This window comes from Capricornis sumatraensis, chromosome 3, assembly GCF_032405125.1.
Source record: "Capricornis sumatraensis isolate serow.1 chromosome 3, serow.2, whole genome shotgun sequence".
Taxonomy (NCBI): Eukaryota; Metazoa; Chordata; class Mammalia; order Artiodactyla; family Bovidae; genus Capricornis; species Capricornis sumatraensis.
The window spans coordinates 3,231,986-3,247,536 of record NC_091071.1 but is presented as its reverse complement, the minus strand read 5'-3'; the positions used below and the strand labels follow the sequence as shown (position 1 = coordinate 3,247,536).

Sequence of the window (15,551 nt, the reverse complement as noted above, 5' to 3'; positions counted from 1 at the left end):
ATAGCTGGTATATAGGAAAGATTCTTATCCACTGTACCACCAGGGGGAAGTCCTTTTGGATGGTATTATAAATGGAATTCTGTTCATTTTTGCAGTGTTTGCTGCTAATGTATAGAAATGCAACTGGTCTTTGTAAATTGATCGTATATAAGATCATGTCATCTACAAATAGAGGTAGTTTTATGTTTTCCTTTCCAATGAATATTCCCTCTATTTTCTTTGCTTGATTGCTCTGGCTAGATCTTGCGTGCAACACTGAACAGAAGCGATGAGAACAGATTTTTTTTTTTTTCCTGGCTTCCCTGCTCCATAGATTTCTTTGTGAGAACGCTTTCATACTTCCTCTATTAAGTATCATGTTGTTGTTTAGTTGCTAAGTCATGTCCAACTCTTTACGACCCCATAGACTGTAGCCTGCCAGGCTCCTCTGTCGACGGAATTTCCCAAACAAGAATACTGGAGTGGGTTCCCACTTCCTTCTCCAGGGGATCTTCCTGACCCAGGATCTCTTCCTTGAACCCAAGTGCCCTGCTTGGCAGGTGGATTCTTCACCACTGAGCCACCTGGGAACCCCAAATATAATGTTAACAGTGTTTGTTTTTTTTTTTTTCCCATTTATCAAGTTAAGGAAGTTTCCTTCTGTTTCTCATTTGTTGAGTGATTTTATCACAAAAGGGTACTAGGTTTTGTCAGTTGCTTTTTCTGCATCTGTTAATGTGCTGTTCATGTGGTTTTTATGTTTCATCCGATTAATATGGTATATTATATTGATTTTGTAAAGGGTGTCAAGCCGACCTTGCATTCCTGGCCTGCGTCTCCCCTGGTCATGGTGTATGATCCTTTCTGTCCGTTTCTGCGTTATGTTTACGCTTGTGTATAATTATGTCTTCTTGATGGATTGATCATTTTATCATTGGGAAACGTCCTTCTTTATTTCTCGATTTTTGTCTTCAAACCTATTTTGTCTGATAACAGTAGAGACATACCTCAGAGATCGTGTGGGTTTAATTCCAGACCAACGCAATGTTGCATTTAGCCAATATTGTAGTACAGTGAGCCACGTGAATGTTTCGGCTTCCCGATGCGGATAAAAGTTATGTTTATACCTTACTGTAGTCGTAAAGGTGCAATAGTATTATGTCTTAAGAAAAAAAGCACACGCCTCAGGTAAAAAATATTTTATTGCTAAAAACCGACAACCGTCTTCTGAGCCTTCAGTGAGTTGCAGTAGTAACATCAGAGATCGCTGGTCACAGATATAACAAGCATGATGATAGAGTATAATGATGAGAAAGTTGAAATCTTGTGAGAATTACCAAAATGTGACAGAGAGGCATAGAGGGAACAAGTCTATCGTCCACAGACTTGCTCGACGCAGGGTTGCCGCCGATCTCGAGTTGGTAAAAAGGTGCAGCTCAATTTTGGTTACTGTTTGTATTGTACATCTTTTTTAATCCCTTGGCTTTCAGCCTATTTTTGTCGTATTTTCTTCTCTACTATTTTTTCTCTGTTTTCTCAGCCTGTTCCTTTGTTCCTCCTTTCTGCCTGTTTCTTTGGGGAGGAGACATTTCTCTGGACGCTGGCTGGGAATCAAGGGTGGGGGTTCTGATCCCTGCTTCCGTCTCTGCGGGCCTCGTGCTTGTCCTCACCGCGGGGCCCTGACGAGACCGCGTCCTCTGTTCCAGGCACAGCTTGTGCTGCCCCAAAAGCTCTTAACTGTTATCTTCCTACCCAATCTTACCATGAGCAAGAGGCTCCAACCTCTGCTCTCCCAGGCGAGTGTCCAGTCCTGGTCGCCGCCCTGTCCCGCCCCGGCTCCCTGTGCAGTGAGCCTGCAGTGTCCTGTGTATGTCCAGGATTTCAGGTGGCTTTCTGCAAGGGACCTGTCATCAGGTGGGGTCTCATTCCCTCATGCCCAGAAGCAGAGCTCACAGGCCAAGAGTGTCTTATGGCCTGCACCCTAATCAGCCAAGAAAGCCCCAGCCGTCTCCCCTGCAGCAGGAAGTCTGTTAACAAAAGATGAATTAATAGGATCCTCATTCTTTGCAAGCGGTTCCTTCTGGAGTGTGGCCCCTCCCCTGGCCCTGCCCTTGCCGCCGAGGCTGCATCTGTTGGGGTGATGGGTCTCAGCCTCCCGCAAGAGCCTTTGTGGCCAGGCTGCTGGCTGCCCAAGGGTCAGTAGGCCTGAGGTTCAGCCCTGGCTTCTCAGCTGACCCAGGGCAAGTCCTTCTCTAGGGCGGTCCGCCCAGGACTGTCACAGACATCTCGTCCCTGGAGTCTGCCTGGAGGAGGCAGGCCCTCTTCATTCCCCTGATGGGGAGAAGCACCATTCACCCCCATGCAGAGTCTTTTCCTGGCCGCCAGCTCTGGGCCAAGCTCTGTGCTGTACAACGCTGGGGGCTTCAGGAGAAGGTGGGGATCTATTTCTGGGGGCGGAGCACACCAAGATAGACAAACACATTCGGGACCTCTGCAGTGTGCCGTGTACCTGTGGTGAGGAGGGGTGGCCCGAGGACTCCCCAGGGCGTGGAGTGGGTCTTCTCAGAAAGGAGGCTGCAGTCATCCAGGTGGAGGGCAGGGAGAGATGGTGCTCTGGGCAGAGGAGCCAGAAGGAGCGAAGACCGGGGGGCGTACAAGCACAGAGGACAGCAGATGTTGGGGAGAGGTTGTGCGTTCAGGGAGCCCAGGAGCTGGGCGGAAGCTGGGGGCTGCCCTGCAGCAGAGGGAAGTAGCCCCCTGGCTGTGGGGAGGAGCTGGGTCTCAGATCTGTTTGGGTTCTGGGGACTCCTGTCCTCTTGAAAGGGGAGTGGGTGTCTAGGATCCCCCAACTTTGAGAGGCGAGGCCCTACTGGGGCTTGGGGATTTTGTGTGGATTTTCCGGCCCGCCTCCCTTAGAGCTGCTGCCGTGCAGGTGTGGGGCCCTCCCCGGCTCACCCTCCCAGGGCTCCGGGATTCCCGAGGAGGCCCAGGAAGAGCTGGGAAGCTTACACGTGCCCAGGCAGGAGACGCCACATTCCCAGACGGTGCTTCGGGGCGAAGGTTCCGGAGCAGAGTCTGGGCAGCCTGGGGGGATTCGGGATGGGAGTGGGCCACAGTCCTCCTGATCTTGGGCCTCGGGTTCCTCCCCGGAAGCGGCAGAAGCCTCCCTGGGCAGCCTCGTCCCTGCAGCAGGGGTGGGGTGGCCAGGGTGGGAAGTGGAGAGCCGCAGAGCACCCCGTCCACAGCCTCCCCCCTCACCTGCACGCAGGCACGGAGTTCGAGTACACCGACTCAGAGAGCGAGGTCAAGGTGCGGAAGCGGTCACCCACCGGGCTGCTGCGGCCCAAGAAGGGGCTGGGGGAGCCAGGTCCTGCCCTGGCCGCGCCTGGTGCGCGTGCCCCCGGCCCCAGCAGCCCCGACAAGGCCAAGCTGGCGGCCGAGAAGGGGCGCAAGGCCCGCAAGTCGCGGGGCCCCAAGGAGCCAGGCCCGGAGGCGGGCCCCGAGGCCAGCGACGACGACCTGTGGACGCGCCGGCGCAGCGAGCGGATCTTCCTGCACGACGCCTCGGCGCCCCCCGCACCCAGCAGCGCCGCGCCCGCCGCCAAGCCCGGCCGCTGTGCCAAGGCCGGCCTGCCCAGTCCGCGCAAGGACGCCGGCCGCGCCAGGGACAGGAAGGACCCCAGGAAGGTAGGCCCGGGGCGGGGAGGCCGGGGGGCAGCGCGATGCTGAGAGCTCCGTTGGTGCTGGGCACTCCTCTGGGTGCCCCCTCGACGGGCGTCTTTGTTGAGGACACCCGGCAGCTGGGCTAGTAAGTGCCGTTGTGGGAAACGTGGGCTCAGGCGGTGTTCCAAGGCCTCTGTGGGAACTATCGCATGCTCCCGGCAGTGACTGCTGTTGGTGACGAAGGCTCACCACAAGGAAAACCTCGTTTGTTGAGAAGTTAGTGAAAATCGAGGTGGGATTTTTTTTTTTCCCCCGGTCCGAGGGAACACCTACCTTTTGAGAACTCTGTGAGAAGTCTGTACTGATGAGGCCTGCTGCCCTTCCGGCTTTGGGTGGCTGCACTCATAACCGCACAACCAGCTCACAACACTGGTCTCTGGCTCAGACCCCTCTGCCCCACGTCCCCCACACCACAGTGTCATTCTCGAGAAAGCCTCCAACAGAGATGGGACTCGGCGTCGGCCGGTAGTAAGACAGGGGCTGCGTTTGAGCGGCATCCACAGGGACCCCTCATTCGTGACCCCTCACGGCCAAAGCCACCCCGGGTTTTTCTGGTCCCTGGAGAGAAGATGCTGGAATAATACATAATGATGACGACTGTACCGGGGGGGTCCACGGTGGGGGCGAGGTATGTCCTCACCGCTCTGCATGGATGCTGCATGTGCTGGTGGAGGGACGTGCATGTCGTCTGCTGAAACACGTCTGACTCCAACTCCCCTGAGCTGGCGCAGACCCCACAGGTGGAGCCCCTGCCCCACCCCCGAGGCCAGGCGCAAGTCCTAGGTGGTTCCCTGTGCTCTCTATCCACCTGGCTGTAAATCAAGGATTTTCATGACTCCACCCCACCCCCCTCAGGTCAGTAATTCCCCAAAATGACAACTCGGGAAGACACTTGATTTACTGGTCCGGTTTCTCGTAAAAGTGCAGCTCGGGAGCAGCCAGGTGGAGACGTGCGGGGCAGGGCGTGTGTGAAGGGGCGCCGAGCCCCGTGCCCCTTCCAGCACGTGGACCAGCCCTCCAGTGGTTGGAGCCCCAGCGCTGAGGGGTTTTCGTGGCCGCTTCATCACAGAGGCACGATGGAGAGCAGTCACTCAGGTTCCGTCCAGCCCCTTGCTCCCCTCCCAAGAACGGGGATGAGGCCGAAGTGTCAAGCTTGGGTCGTGGCTGGTCTTTCTGCAGACCAGGCCCCATCCTGAGGCCATCCACGGGCTCATCACACGTCCCCTTCGTAGAACAGAGGATTTGCCTGTGAGCCCAGAAATGCCAGGGTGCCATAGGAGCGCTGTATCAGGAACGCAGCAGGGGGCGGGGAGAGACCAAGTACATACTGCTTTTGACATCACAGGCCATGTAAGGAGGGTTTTACAAACCACGTAAGGAAGTCTTACAGACTGCACCTCGCAGGTAGCCCCGGAACCGTCGCAGTCAGCCCAGCGGCTAATGATTATCAGAGCTGAACTTAGAGCACTGGAGGCCTGCTGCCCGAGCCTTTAACCACAGGGCTCCCAGCCCCTCTGAGCCTTTCCCCAAAAGGCAGCTTCCGTTAGGAGAGGACCAGGGGCTCACCTGATCCCAGCCTGCTGACGATACAGTCAGAGACGGGCGGAACAGATGAACTGTCTAAGACGTCAGACACGAAGGAAATCGCTCCAGGGCCAAACAGAGTTCCCCGTTCTGTGAGATGCACTCTTGGGTCCTGCTTCCTAGGTCCGGAGTTAGGTCTTGTGCATCCCCGTGTGCCATGAGCTTCTTAGTTCACTCTTCTCTCCTTCTTTTTTAAACCCACTCTGCACGTGAAGGAACAGCACCCCACCATCTGGCCACCCGTGGTTTCCGCACCTGCTGCCAGCAGCCACGCTGGCCTCCGGCGATCTGGTTGCTGACGGTGTCTGGCCATGGCACTCATCCCAGCAGTGAACATTCTGCTCTGTGCACACAGCCTGTCACCTTTGGAATTCTTTTCTCCTTTTAAAAGAAGAAATGCTTCTTAGAAATGGGCTTTCTGGTTCGTGGGAAAGACAGAGTTACCGGTTTTATCTGATTGTAACAGTAATTGGATGATAAAGAAAAGGAAGAAAACTAAATTCCCTGCAGCGATAACTTTTTTTTTTTTTGCTGTCGATTTCCCTTCCCTCCTGCGTGTGCAACTGCAAAGACATGCCCCGTAAGACAGGCTGACTGTTCAGTAATAGAAGTCAGGTGGGAAAGGAGACACAGCCACGTGAAAAACTGCCCTTCCACCCCCAAGATGCCTTCTGGTTTCAGAAATGGGAACAGAATTACAAGACGCATCAGAAATAAGAAAATACAGTGTGTGTGTGTGTGCGTGTGTGTGTGCGCGCGTGCGCGTGCGTGTGTGTGTGTGTGTGTGTGCGTGCGTGCCAAGTTGCTTCAGCATATATAAAGTTGTGTATATATATTTCTCCCCCCAAATAGAGATTAAAGCGGACCCATTTGTCCGTGTGACATTCCCCACTTTGTCCTTTAACGCTGTTGGCTTTGGCGCTCGCCCGTCTCCTGTGGAAGCTGTGACTTCTGCTGCTGTCTTGGTAGCATTTGCCCAGTCTCCTTTTTTGCTGTCTTAATTTCCGTCTCCCCTGGCCCATGACTCGGTCATTGGTATCAGGCACGTTTCTTCTAAAATGCACAGTGTGACCCCCACCCTTGCCTCCCGTCACCTATATGGTCTGAGCCGGCTTCCTGCCCCGAATATCATCACGTGTGTTTCCCATGCTGGACCTTGGCCCCTGGGATACAAGCTTGTAACTGTATCTGTGGATACACCGGGTGGCTGGACATCTAGGTTGTTCCCACTCCTTTGCTTTGATAAGTGGAGCCTCGCACAGTCCCCGTGCACTGGCCTGCTTTCCATGCCCCCAGGGGAGGGAGCATCCCAGATCCACCTTGGGGGCTTTGAGCTAGGTGTCCCCCACTGCTGGGGCGAGAGGAAGGTAACCGCTGGTCCCTAGAAGTGCCCCGGGCAGTGGGGGCACGGTTCTGCACGCTCCTGCCAGGAATGTGCCTGCCTCGCCGAGCGACGCTGTCGTCATTCTTGGCCTCATTCAGCAGAGGGAGAAGCAGGCAGGCAGCCAGATGAATTTCAGGTCTCCACGCCAAGGCACCTCGGCCGGCTGGTCACAATAAAAAGGGAGGCCTCTCCTCCGTATCTGCCAGATACACTTGGCAGAGGGTGGGGGGACGGAGGCTGCACAGCGGAATTTTCGGTAAATTCCCATCCATGTTTAAGGGAAAAAAAGTACTGTGTATGCACAAATGTGTTTGCGTAGCCTGTGAGTTTACATGGTTGTGTGTGGTTGGGGAAAGTTCTGGAAAGGACACGCCACGCTGTTATCATTCCCTCTAGTCACCTCTGCACTTGGTGGGATCATTGGAGAGGAACTCAGTTACATGCACGTCGATATTCTTTTTTTTTTTTTTTTTATAACAAGTAATATATAGTGGTAATAAAGCAAGATTAAAACCAGAAATGCTTGCCGGGGGCGGGAGGGTGAGTGTGGGCCCTGGGCCCACTCTGCCCTCTGACAGCCACTCTCTGGCTTCATCCCCAGAAGAAGAAGGGCAAGGAGGCTGGATCTGGAGCCTCGCTGCCACCGCCCCGCGTTCCCGCCCTGCCCACCGAGGCCCGGGCCCCTCATACCAGCTCCCCGGCCTCCGCCAAGAGGAGCAAGGCCAAGGCCAAGGGCAAGGAGGTGAAGAAGGAGGTGAGGTTCCCCGGGGGCCCAGGCACGGCGGAGTTGCTTTGTTAGGTTGACAGATGCGGGTGACCCTGGGTGCCCCCACCCCAAGATCTGTGTGCAGCTGGAGGCGCTCCCTCAGCATGTCTTGTCCTCCTCCTGGCGCTCAGGTGGGACCTGGCTACTCTCTGTGCCACGCTGCATGGCAGCCTGACGGTGACCCCGGGGTCCGGCCCGGCCTCAGCCATCGGTCTGTCCTGCTCTGTTCTCAGAACCGGGGCAAGGGGGGAGCTGTGAGCAAGCTGATGGAGAGTATGGCCGCTGAGGAGGACTTTGAGCCCAACCAGGACTCGAGCTTCTCTGAGGATGAGCACCTGCCCCGAGGCGGGGCGGCGGAGCGGCCGCTGACCCCAGGTGAGCGCCTGCTGTGCCGCGTCAGCTCAGGCCTGGAGTATGGGGGTGCAGGGGGTTCCCCGGAGGCGGCTGCCAGCAGGGCCCAAGTGGGCCAGGCCGGGCTTGCACAGAGGGGACAGGGTGACGGTGGGGATGGTGTGTGCAGAGGCCCCACGGTTGGACGGGAGCATGGCAGTGCCCGAAGTAAGATGCAGCAAGGCCAGCGTGAGTCTGAGCTGGTCAGTCAGGGCGGGCGAGCGGCCTTGGACTGGCGGCAGGCAGAGCAGAACCCCTGTCTCGAGGGCCTTGGTGGGGGTTTGGACTTCGCCCTGAAAACAGTAAGGCGGAGGTCAGGGAGGTCAGGGCGGTTTCATGGTGAGCTCTTTGGCTGGTGTGTAGACCGGGAACTGGAGGGCTGGGGCAGGGAGTGGGCACCAGGAAGCTGAGCTAGCAGACTGCTGGGGGATCCGAGGGAGCGGCGGGCCGGGGAGTGGGTCCAGGGGGGTGGGACCCCTGTGGGGGGAGCTAGGGGCACACAGTGGGATGGAGCGTTCGGGGGCTGTGTGAGCAGATGCGGGGAGGCAAGGCCTGTGGACGGCTGTTGGCAGGTGGGGGCAGCTGTCATCGAGGTGGGTCACAGAGGGAGCCGCTGGGGTTTGGGGTGCCTGGAGGACATCCCAGGGAGGCGACATCCCAGGGAGATGACTTCTAGTAGGCACTTGGACCTGGGGGTCTGGAGCTTGAGATTAAAGACTGTGAATTGGTGGGGGAGTACAGTGAGAAGAGCGGGGCCTGCCCCGAGGAGCTTTGTCACCTACTGAGGAGTGTATTTGTCAGCTACCGCTGTGTAAGGACCAAGCACACAGAGTCAGTGATGGGTGGAACAGGCTGCCAGCAGGGCGGCGGGGTGACCTCAGCTGGGCTTGCGCTGGTGATAATGGGATGGCTAGCAGTCCCCTGACACCAGGGACAGGTCTGCCCCACCTCGGCTGCTGGGCTGCTCAGGGCCGTTTCTCTCATGGCCCTGCTACCAGAGGCTTGAGAGGGACCGGAAGGCCCTGGAGGGAGGCCTCCCTTCAGATTCAAGTGCTTCTCCCCATAACCACTGGCTAAAGCAGGTCACATGGCCATGCCCAAGGTCAAGAGGTGAGAAGTCCATTGTACCCACGCTGAGGCTGTGGCAGGGGTGTGGGTGCAGGCAGGGACCGAGACCTGGGCCCGTCACTCCGTCCATCCCGCCCAGCGATCCGGGTTTCTCTGAGTGAGGTGACGGCAGTGAGGGGCCGCGTCCAGGGTCCTGCAGAGAAGAAGACTGGGTCCAGGAGGCTGAAGCAGCGTGGGTGGGCCTGGAGGAGAATGGAGGGGAAGAGGGAGCAGCAGGCTCGGCCGGCCTGGTCGGGGCAGGGAGCTCGGCCGTGGCGGTGTTGCCGCCAGAGTAGACAGCGCTCCCGGTGGAGAAGGCCGGGGACTGCGGCGGAAGGGCGGCAAGTGGGGTCTGATGGCACGGACCCTCCGGCTGAGGCTCAGCGAGCGCTGGTCCTTGCATGGGCGTCAGCCGGGTTGCTACCTGCCTGGGGTCTTTGCAGACGCTGGGACGGGGGCCTGTGCGCAGTGGGCATGTGTGCGCGCAGGCACACTGCAGAGGGGGGTGTTGGGGTGGCCAGGCTGGCCCCTGCTCCAGCCCCGTCTCACCGCCCGCCCGCAGCCCCTCGCTCCTGCATCATCGACAAGGATGAACTGAAGGACGGCCTGCGCGTGCTCATCCCCATGGACGACAAGCTGCTGTACGCAGGGCACGTGCAGACCCTGCATTCGCCAGACATGTGAGTGGGGGCGGGCCGCCCCGCGCAGAGCCTCAGACCCCCACCCAGGGCCTTGCTGGGCCGCTGTGGGCGCCTTGCTTCAGCTCTCTGAGCTGTGGCTTCCCCGCTCCCCCCATAGGATGGGGGCACACTCTGTGGGCGGGCCAGGGGGCAGGGCAGACTCCCAGGTGGCCCCCAGGTGGACAGGGCTCAGTGGGAGGGAGCAGGAGAGGGCATGCTGGCCTTGCCTGTGTCTGCGACCCCGCCTGGTCGTGTGGAGGAGATGGGCCCAGAGTGGGGAGGCCTGCCCCAAGCTTGTGCGGCAAGTCAGGAACCCCCCCGGCTTGCACACCCCATCCTGGTGGCCGCGGAGGTAGAGGTGGCCGTGGGCTGGAGCGGGGGTGCCCGAGGGGACCTCACATCTCCTCGCCCCGTCTTTGCAGATACCGAGTGGTGGTGGAGGGTGAGCGCGGGAACCGGCCCCACATCTATTGCCTGGAGCAGCTGCTGCAGGAGGCGGTGAGGGCAGGGCCGGGGGCGGGGAGAGGGCGGGGCCGCAGGGCTGCTGCAGGAGGCGGTGAGGGCAGGGCCGGGGGCGGGGTGAGGGCGGGGCCGCAGGGCTGCTGCAGGAGGCGGTGAGGGCAGGGCCGGGGGCGGGGTGAGGGCGGGGCCGCAGGGCTGCTGCAGGAGGCGGTGAGGGCAGGGCCGGGGGCGGGGAGAGGGCGGGGCCGCAGGGCTGCTGCAGGAGGCGGTGAGGGCAGGGGGCCGGGCGGCGGGCAGCGCCACAGCCAGCCTGGTGCTCACTCCTCCCGTCTCCAGATCATCGACGTGAGGCCGGCCTCCACGCGCTACTTGCCGCAAGGGACCAGGATCGCGGCCTATTGGAGCCAGCAGTACCGCTGCCTCTACCCTGGCACGGTGGTCCGAGGTGAGACCCGCCCCCAAGACCCTCACGGCACCCCCATTTCTCAGCGTGTCAGCATGGATCCATTTAGTTCCTGAAGGCCAGCTCAGACAGACTTAAGCATTGAGTTTTATCGGCGTTGAGCGTGATTGGCGCGGGGACTGTCCGCCGGGCTCATCAGGACTCAGGGTCCCTGTGACCGTCAGCCATGCTCTCAGCTGTGCTGGCTTCACTCCCCACGCCCGAGGACTCTCTCACCTTCTGAACAGACCCTGTCCTCATGGAATGCCCCGCTTTCCCATCTGAGTCCCAGGATGGAGTTGCACTGACCTGGCCTGGGTCACCTGGCTTACGTGTCTTGCGCTCGTCCTTGCTAGGGAGTGAGGCAGCTTCCGGGCTCTGCCTGTGGCTGGAAGAGCCGGGAAGGCGGCTTCTCTAGGGAATCTGACCCCGTGAGCAGAATAAGCGGTTGACAGCTGGGCAGGCACAGGGAAACAGCAGCCCACAGACGTGGGTGTGGACGCAGACGGAGCTAGCAGGTGGGCAGGCGGTGGACACTGAGCTGGTGCAGAGCCAGTGCCTCTGGGAGCCAGGAGTCTGGGTGTGTGTTGCAGCCCAAGTCAAACCCGGGCAAAGGGAGTCCACCTGTCGGCCACCTAGGTCACCTGTATGTGCCCAGGAGATGGGGACGGAGCGCTGGGCCGGAGTCCCCTGACAAAGGGAGCCCTGCCTCCCCATCCAGCTCTCCTGGGGCTCCAGCCTCCCGAGCCCCACGAGCTGGCGGCTGGGACCTGCCCTTGCAGTTCTGCTGAGAACCCCACCTCTCGCCTGTGCCGCATCTCGTGTCTGTCTCTTCCTGTCTCTTTCCTTCCTTGTGGCAGAGGACCTTCTCACGGCTTCCGGAGAGAAAGCGTCCCTAGGAGGGAAACTCCTCAAGTACACACACGTCCGAGCCTCCTTGTTCTCCCCCAGTCTTTAGAGGTAGTTCATCTGGGTATAAATTCTACATTGGAAATCACCTTCCCTCGCTTTTTCTAAAGTCAGCGTTCTATTTTATCTGGACTCTGATGTTGGAGGTATCCTACACCAGAGTTATTCCCGAATCGTCATGGGAGACTTGGCGCCGACCCTATTCCCACATCTGGAGTCTCATGTGGTCTGTCTGTCTCTCTCTCTCTGTTTCTTTGTCTCTCTCCTCTGTGTCTCTCTGTCTTTCTCTCTCTCCTCTGTGTCTGTCTCTCTCTCCTCTGTGTCTGTCTGTCTGTCTCTCTCTCCTCTGTGTCTGTCTGTCTCTCTCTCCTCTGTGTCTGTCTCTCTCTCCTCTGTGTCTGTCTTTCTCTTTCTCTTCTGTGTCTGTCTCTGTCTCTATCCTCTGTGTCTCTCTGTCTTTCTCTCTCTCCTCTGTGTCTGTCTCTTTCTCCTCTGTGTCTGTCTCTCTCTCTCTCCTCTGTGTCTCTCTCTCTCTCCTCTGTGTCTGTCTGTCTGTCTCTCTCTCCTCTGTGTCTGTCTGTCTGTCTCTCTCTCTCCTCTGTGTCTGTCTGTCTGTCTGTCTCTCCTCTGTGTCTGTCTCTCTCTCTCCTCTGTGTCTGTCTGTCTGTCTGTCTCTCCTCTGTGTCTGTCTTTCTCTCCTCTGTGTCTGTCTCTCTCTCTGTCCTCTGTGTCTGTCTGTCTGTCTCTCTCTCCTCTGTGTCTGTCTGTCTGTCTCTCTCTCCTCTGTGTCTGTCTGTCTCTCTCTCCTCTGTGTCTGTCTGTCTGTCTCTCTCTCCTCTGTGTCTGTCTGTCTGTCTCTCTCTCCTCTGTGTCTGTCTGTCTGTCTGTCTCTCCTCTGTGTCTGTCTTTCTCTCCTCTGTGTCTGTCTCTCTCTCTCTCCTCTGTGTCTGTCTGTCTGTCTCTCTCCCCTCTGTGTCTGTCTCTCTCTCTCTCCTCTGTGTCTGTCTCTCTCTCCTCTGTGTCTGTCTCTCTCTCTCTCCTCTGTGTCTGTCTTTCTCTCTGTGTCTGTCTGTCTGTCTTTCTCTCCTCTGTGTCTGTCTGTCTCTCTCTCCTCTGTGTCTGTCTTTCTCTCCTCTGTGTCTGTCTCTCTCTCTCCTCTGTGTCTGTCTCTCTCTCCTCTGTGTCTGTCTGTCTGTCTCTCTCCCCTCTGTGTCTGTCTCTCTCTCCTCTGTGTCTGTCTGTCTCTCTCCCCTCTGTGTCTGTCTCTCTCTCTCTCCTCTGTGTCTGTCTCTCTCTCCTCTGTGTCTGTCTCTCTCTCTCTCCTCTGTGTCTGTCTTTCTCTCTGTGTCTGTCTCTCTCTCTCTCTCTCTCCTCTGTGTCTGTCTGTCTGTCTTTCTCTCCTCTGTGTCTGTCTGTCTCTCTCTCCTCTGTGTCTGTCTTTCTCTCCTCTGTGTCTGTCTCTCTCTCTCCTCTGTGTCTGTCTCTCTCTCCTCTGTGTCTGTCTGTCTGTCTCTCTCCCCTCTGTGTCTGTCTCTCTCTCCTCTGTGTCTGTCTGTCTTTCTCTCCTCTGTGTCTGTCTCTCTCTCTCTCCTCTGTGTCTGTCTCTCTCTCCTCTGTGTCTGTCTGTCTCTCTCTCCTCTGTGTCTGTCTTTCTCTCCTCTGTGTCTGTCTGTCTCTCTCTCCTCTGTGTCTGTCTTTCTCTCCTCTGTGTCTGTCTCTCTTTCTCCTCTGTGTCTGTCTCTCTCTCTCCTCTGTGTCTGTCTTTCTCTCCTCTGTGTCTCTCTCTCTCTCCTCTGTGTCTGTCTGTCTGTCTGTCTCTCCTCTGTGTCTGTCTTTCTCTCCTCTGTGTCTGTCTCTCTTTCTCCTCTGTGTCTGTCTCTCTCTCTCCTCTGTGTCTGTCTTTCTCTCCTCTGTGTCTCTCTCTCTCTCCTCTGTGTCTGTCTGTCTGTCTCTCTCCCCTCTGTGTCTGTCTTTCTCTCCTCTGTGTCTGTCTCTCTTTCTCCTCTGTGTCTGTCTCTCTCTCTCCTCTGTGTCTGTCTTTCTCTCCTCTGTGTCTCTCTCTCTCTCCTCTGTGTCTGTCTGTCTGTCTGTCTCTCCTCTGTGTCTGTCTTTCTCTCCTCTGTGTCTGTCTCTCTCTCTCTCCTCTGTGTCTGTCTGTCTGTCTCTCTCCCCTCTGTGTCTGTCTCTCTCTCTCTCCTCTGTGTCTGTCTCTCTCTCCTCTGTGTCTGTCTCTCTCTCTCTCCTCTGTGTCTGTCTGTCTGTCTGTCTCTCCTCTGTGTCTGTCTGTCTCTCTCCCCTCTGTGTCTGTCTCTCTCTCCTCTGTGTCTGTCTGTCTTTCTCTCCTCTGTGTCTGTCTGTCTTTCTCTCCTCTGTGTCTGTCTGTCTCTCTCTCCTCTGTGTCTGTCTGTCTCTCTCTCCTCTGTGTCTGTCTTTCTCTCCTCTGTGTCTGTCTGTCTCTCTCCCCTCTGTGTCTGTCTGTCTTTCTCTCCTCTGTGTCTGTCTCTCTCTCTCTCCTCTGTGTCTGTCTGTCTGTCTGTCTCTCCTCTGTGTCTGTCTTTCTCTCCTCTGTGTCTGTCTGTCTCTCTCCCCTCTGTGTCTGTCTTTCTCTCCTCTGTGTCTGTCTCTCTTTCTCTCCTCTGTGTCTGTCTGTCTCTCTCTCCTCTGTGTCTGTCTTTCTCTCCTCTGTGTCTGTCTGTCTCTCTCCCCTCTGTGTCTGTCTGTCTTTCTCTCCTCTGTGTCTGTCTCTCTCTCTCTCCTCTGTGTCTGTCTGTCTGTCTGTCTCTCCTCTGTGTCTGTCTTTCTCTCCTCTGTGTCTGTCTGTCTCTCTCCCCTCTGTGTCTGTCTTTCTCTCCTCTGTGTCTGTCTCTCTCTCTCTCCTCTGTGTCTGTCTGTCTCTCTCTCTCTTCCTCTCTGTGTCTCTGTCTGTTCCTCCCTGTCTCTCTCTCTTTCTGTCTCTTTGTCTCTCTGAGTGTGTTTTGTTGGGTATTTGGGGGAAGGGCGCTGTGGTCTGGAAGTAGATTTCCAGTTCCTGGAGCTTGCTCTCATCTCTCTCCTTGGAGAGTCTCCGCCCTCATTCACCCTCTTTCCCTGGGCCTCACACGAGTCTGGCGGCCCTCTCCTGCTGTCTTTTGCCCATCTTTCTCTTTATTTTTCGTTCTACTTTCGGGGAGATTTCCTCACCCCTGCCTTCTGGTCCTTCTGTCCTGCTGCCCTTTTGATGTGTCTGCTGTTGTTTATAACGTTCCTAAAGGTTCTTTCTTACTCTTTGAGTTTTCCTGTTTTTAGCGCGCTCTCTGTGTTTCCTGGATCCCTTTTTTCCCTGAGGCCATCGTGTTTGCATTCGAGGTTTCTTCAGCTCCGTTTTCTTCTCCAGTCTCCTCCCCTCTCTCTGCGGACTCGGGTCCGTACCTCTGTCCTTCTGCTGTGTTTTGCTGGAGGCTGTTCTTTCATCCCTGGTGGTGCTCAGCAAGGGGACTGGAAGCTGTGTGTGGGCAGGGCCTGACGTCGGGCGTGCCAAGTACGAGCACCGGTGGCTCCTCGCCCGCCGGCCCTCCTGTGGCGCCGTCCTTCGGGACTTGGGGCTCCGTGTCCGGCACCTAGGAGTGGGGCTGGGGTCACCATTCAGTGTTTGGACTTCCCCGTCGCCCGGGTTGGTGTGGTGCCCACCACCCTCCTCCGCTGTGCCCAGTGTCCTGGCGGGAAGCTTGCAGCTGCCGTGTGACCCCTAGTCTGCCCAGTGACCCCTGCATCCCTGCCTGCAGAGGCGCTCGGCACTCAGGAGAGGGGACCCCGGGGCTCCCCTGTGAAAGCTGGCTTCCTTCCCTTTGGTGCAGTGGGCCCAGCATGGAGGAGTCCTGCTCGTCCACTCGGGTGTCATCTTCCGAGAGGCGGCATTCTTGCAGCTGCTGCCCTCCGGCCTGCTCCCTCTGCTCTGTGGTCCCACGCTCGCTGTTCCTTCATCACTCTGGGGAGGGCCTTGGATAGGTGGACATGGCCACGTGCCTGGCTGGACCCAGGGAGCCCACACTCCCGGGACTGCCCGGCTCAAAGCCCACGTCCTGCTCCACTGCCCACCTGCCCTCACGCGTCGTCCGCCCGGGGCTGCTCAGTGGCTGGTGTCTGCTC

General features: G+C 57.6%; 1 protein-coding gene across 1 annotated transcript in view; it reads left to right on the top strand.

Annotated features, from left to right (window-relative positions):
- The window catches only part of TNRC18 (trinucleotide repeat containing 18), an 80,792-nt gene that overhangs the window by 58,190 nt on the left and 7,051 nt on the right, over positions 1–15,551 (top strand). Inside the window, exons 18-23 of the mRNA XM_068967339.1 lie at positions 3,248–3,666; positions 7,272–7,424; positions 7,670–7,811; positions 9,496–9,613; positions 10,036–10,111; positions 10,412–10,520. Coding sequence (XP_068823440.1) covers positions 3,248–3,666; positions 7,272–7,424; positions 7,670–7,811; positions 9,496–9,613; positions 10,036–10,111; positions 10,412–10,520 — 1,017 coding nt within the window. The remainder of the gene's footprint in view (positions 1–3,247; positions 3,667–7,271; positions 7,425–7,669; positions 7,812–9,495; positions 9,614–10,035; positions 10,112–10,411; positions 10,521–15,551) is intronic.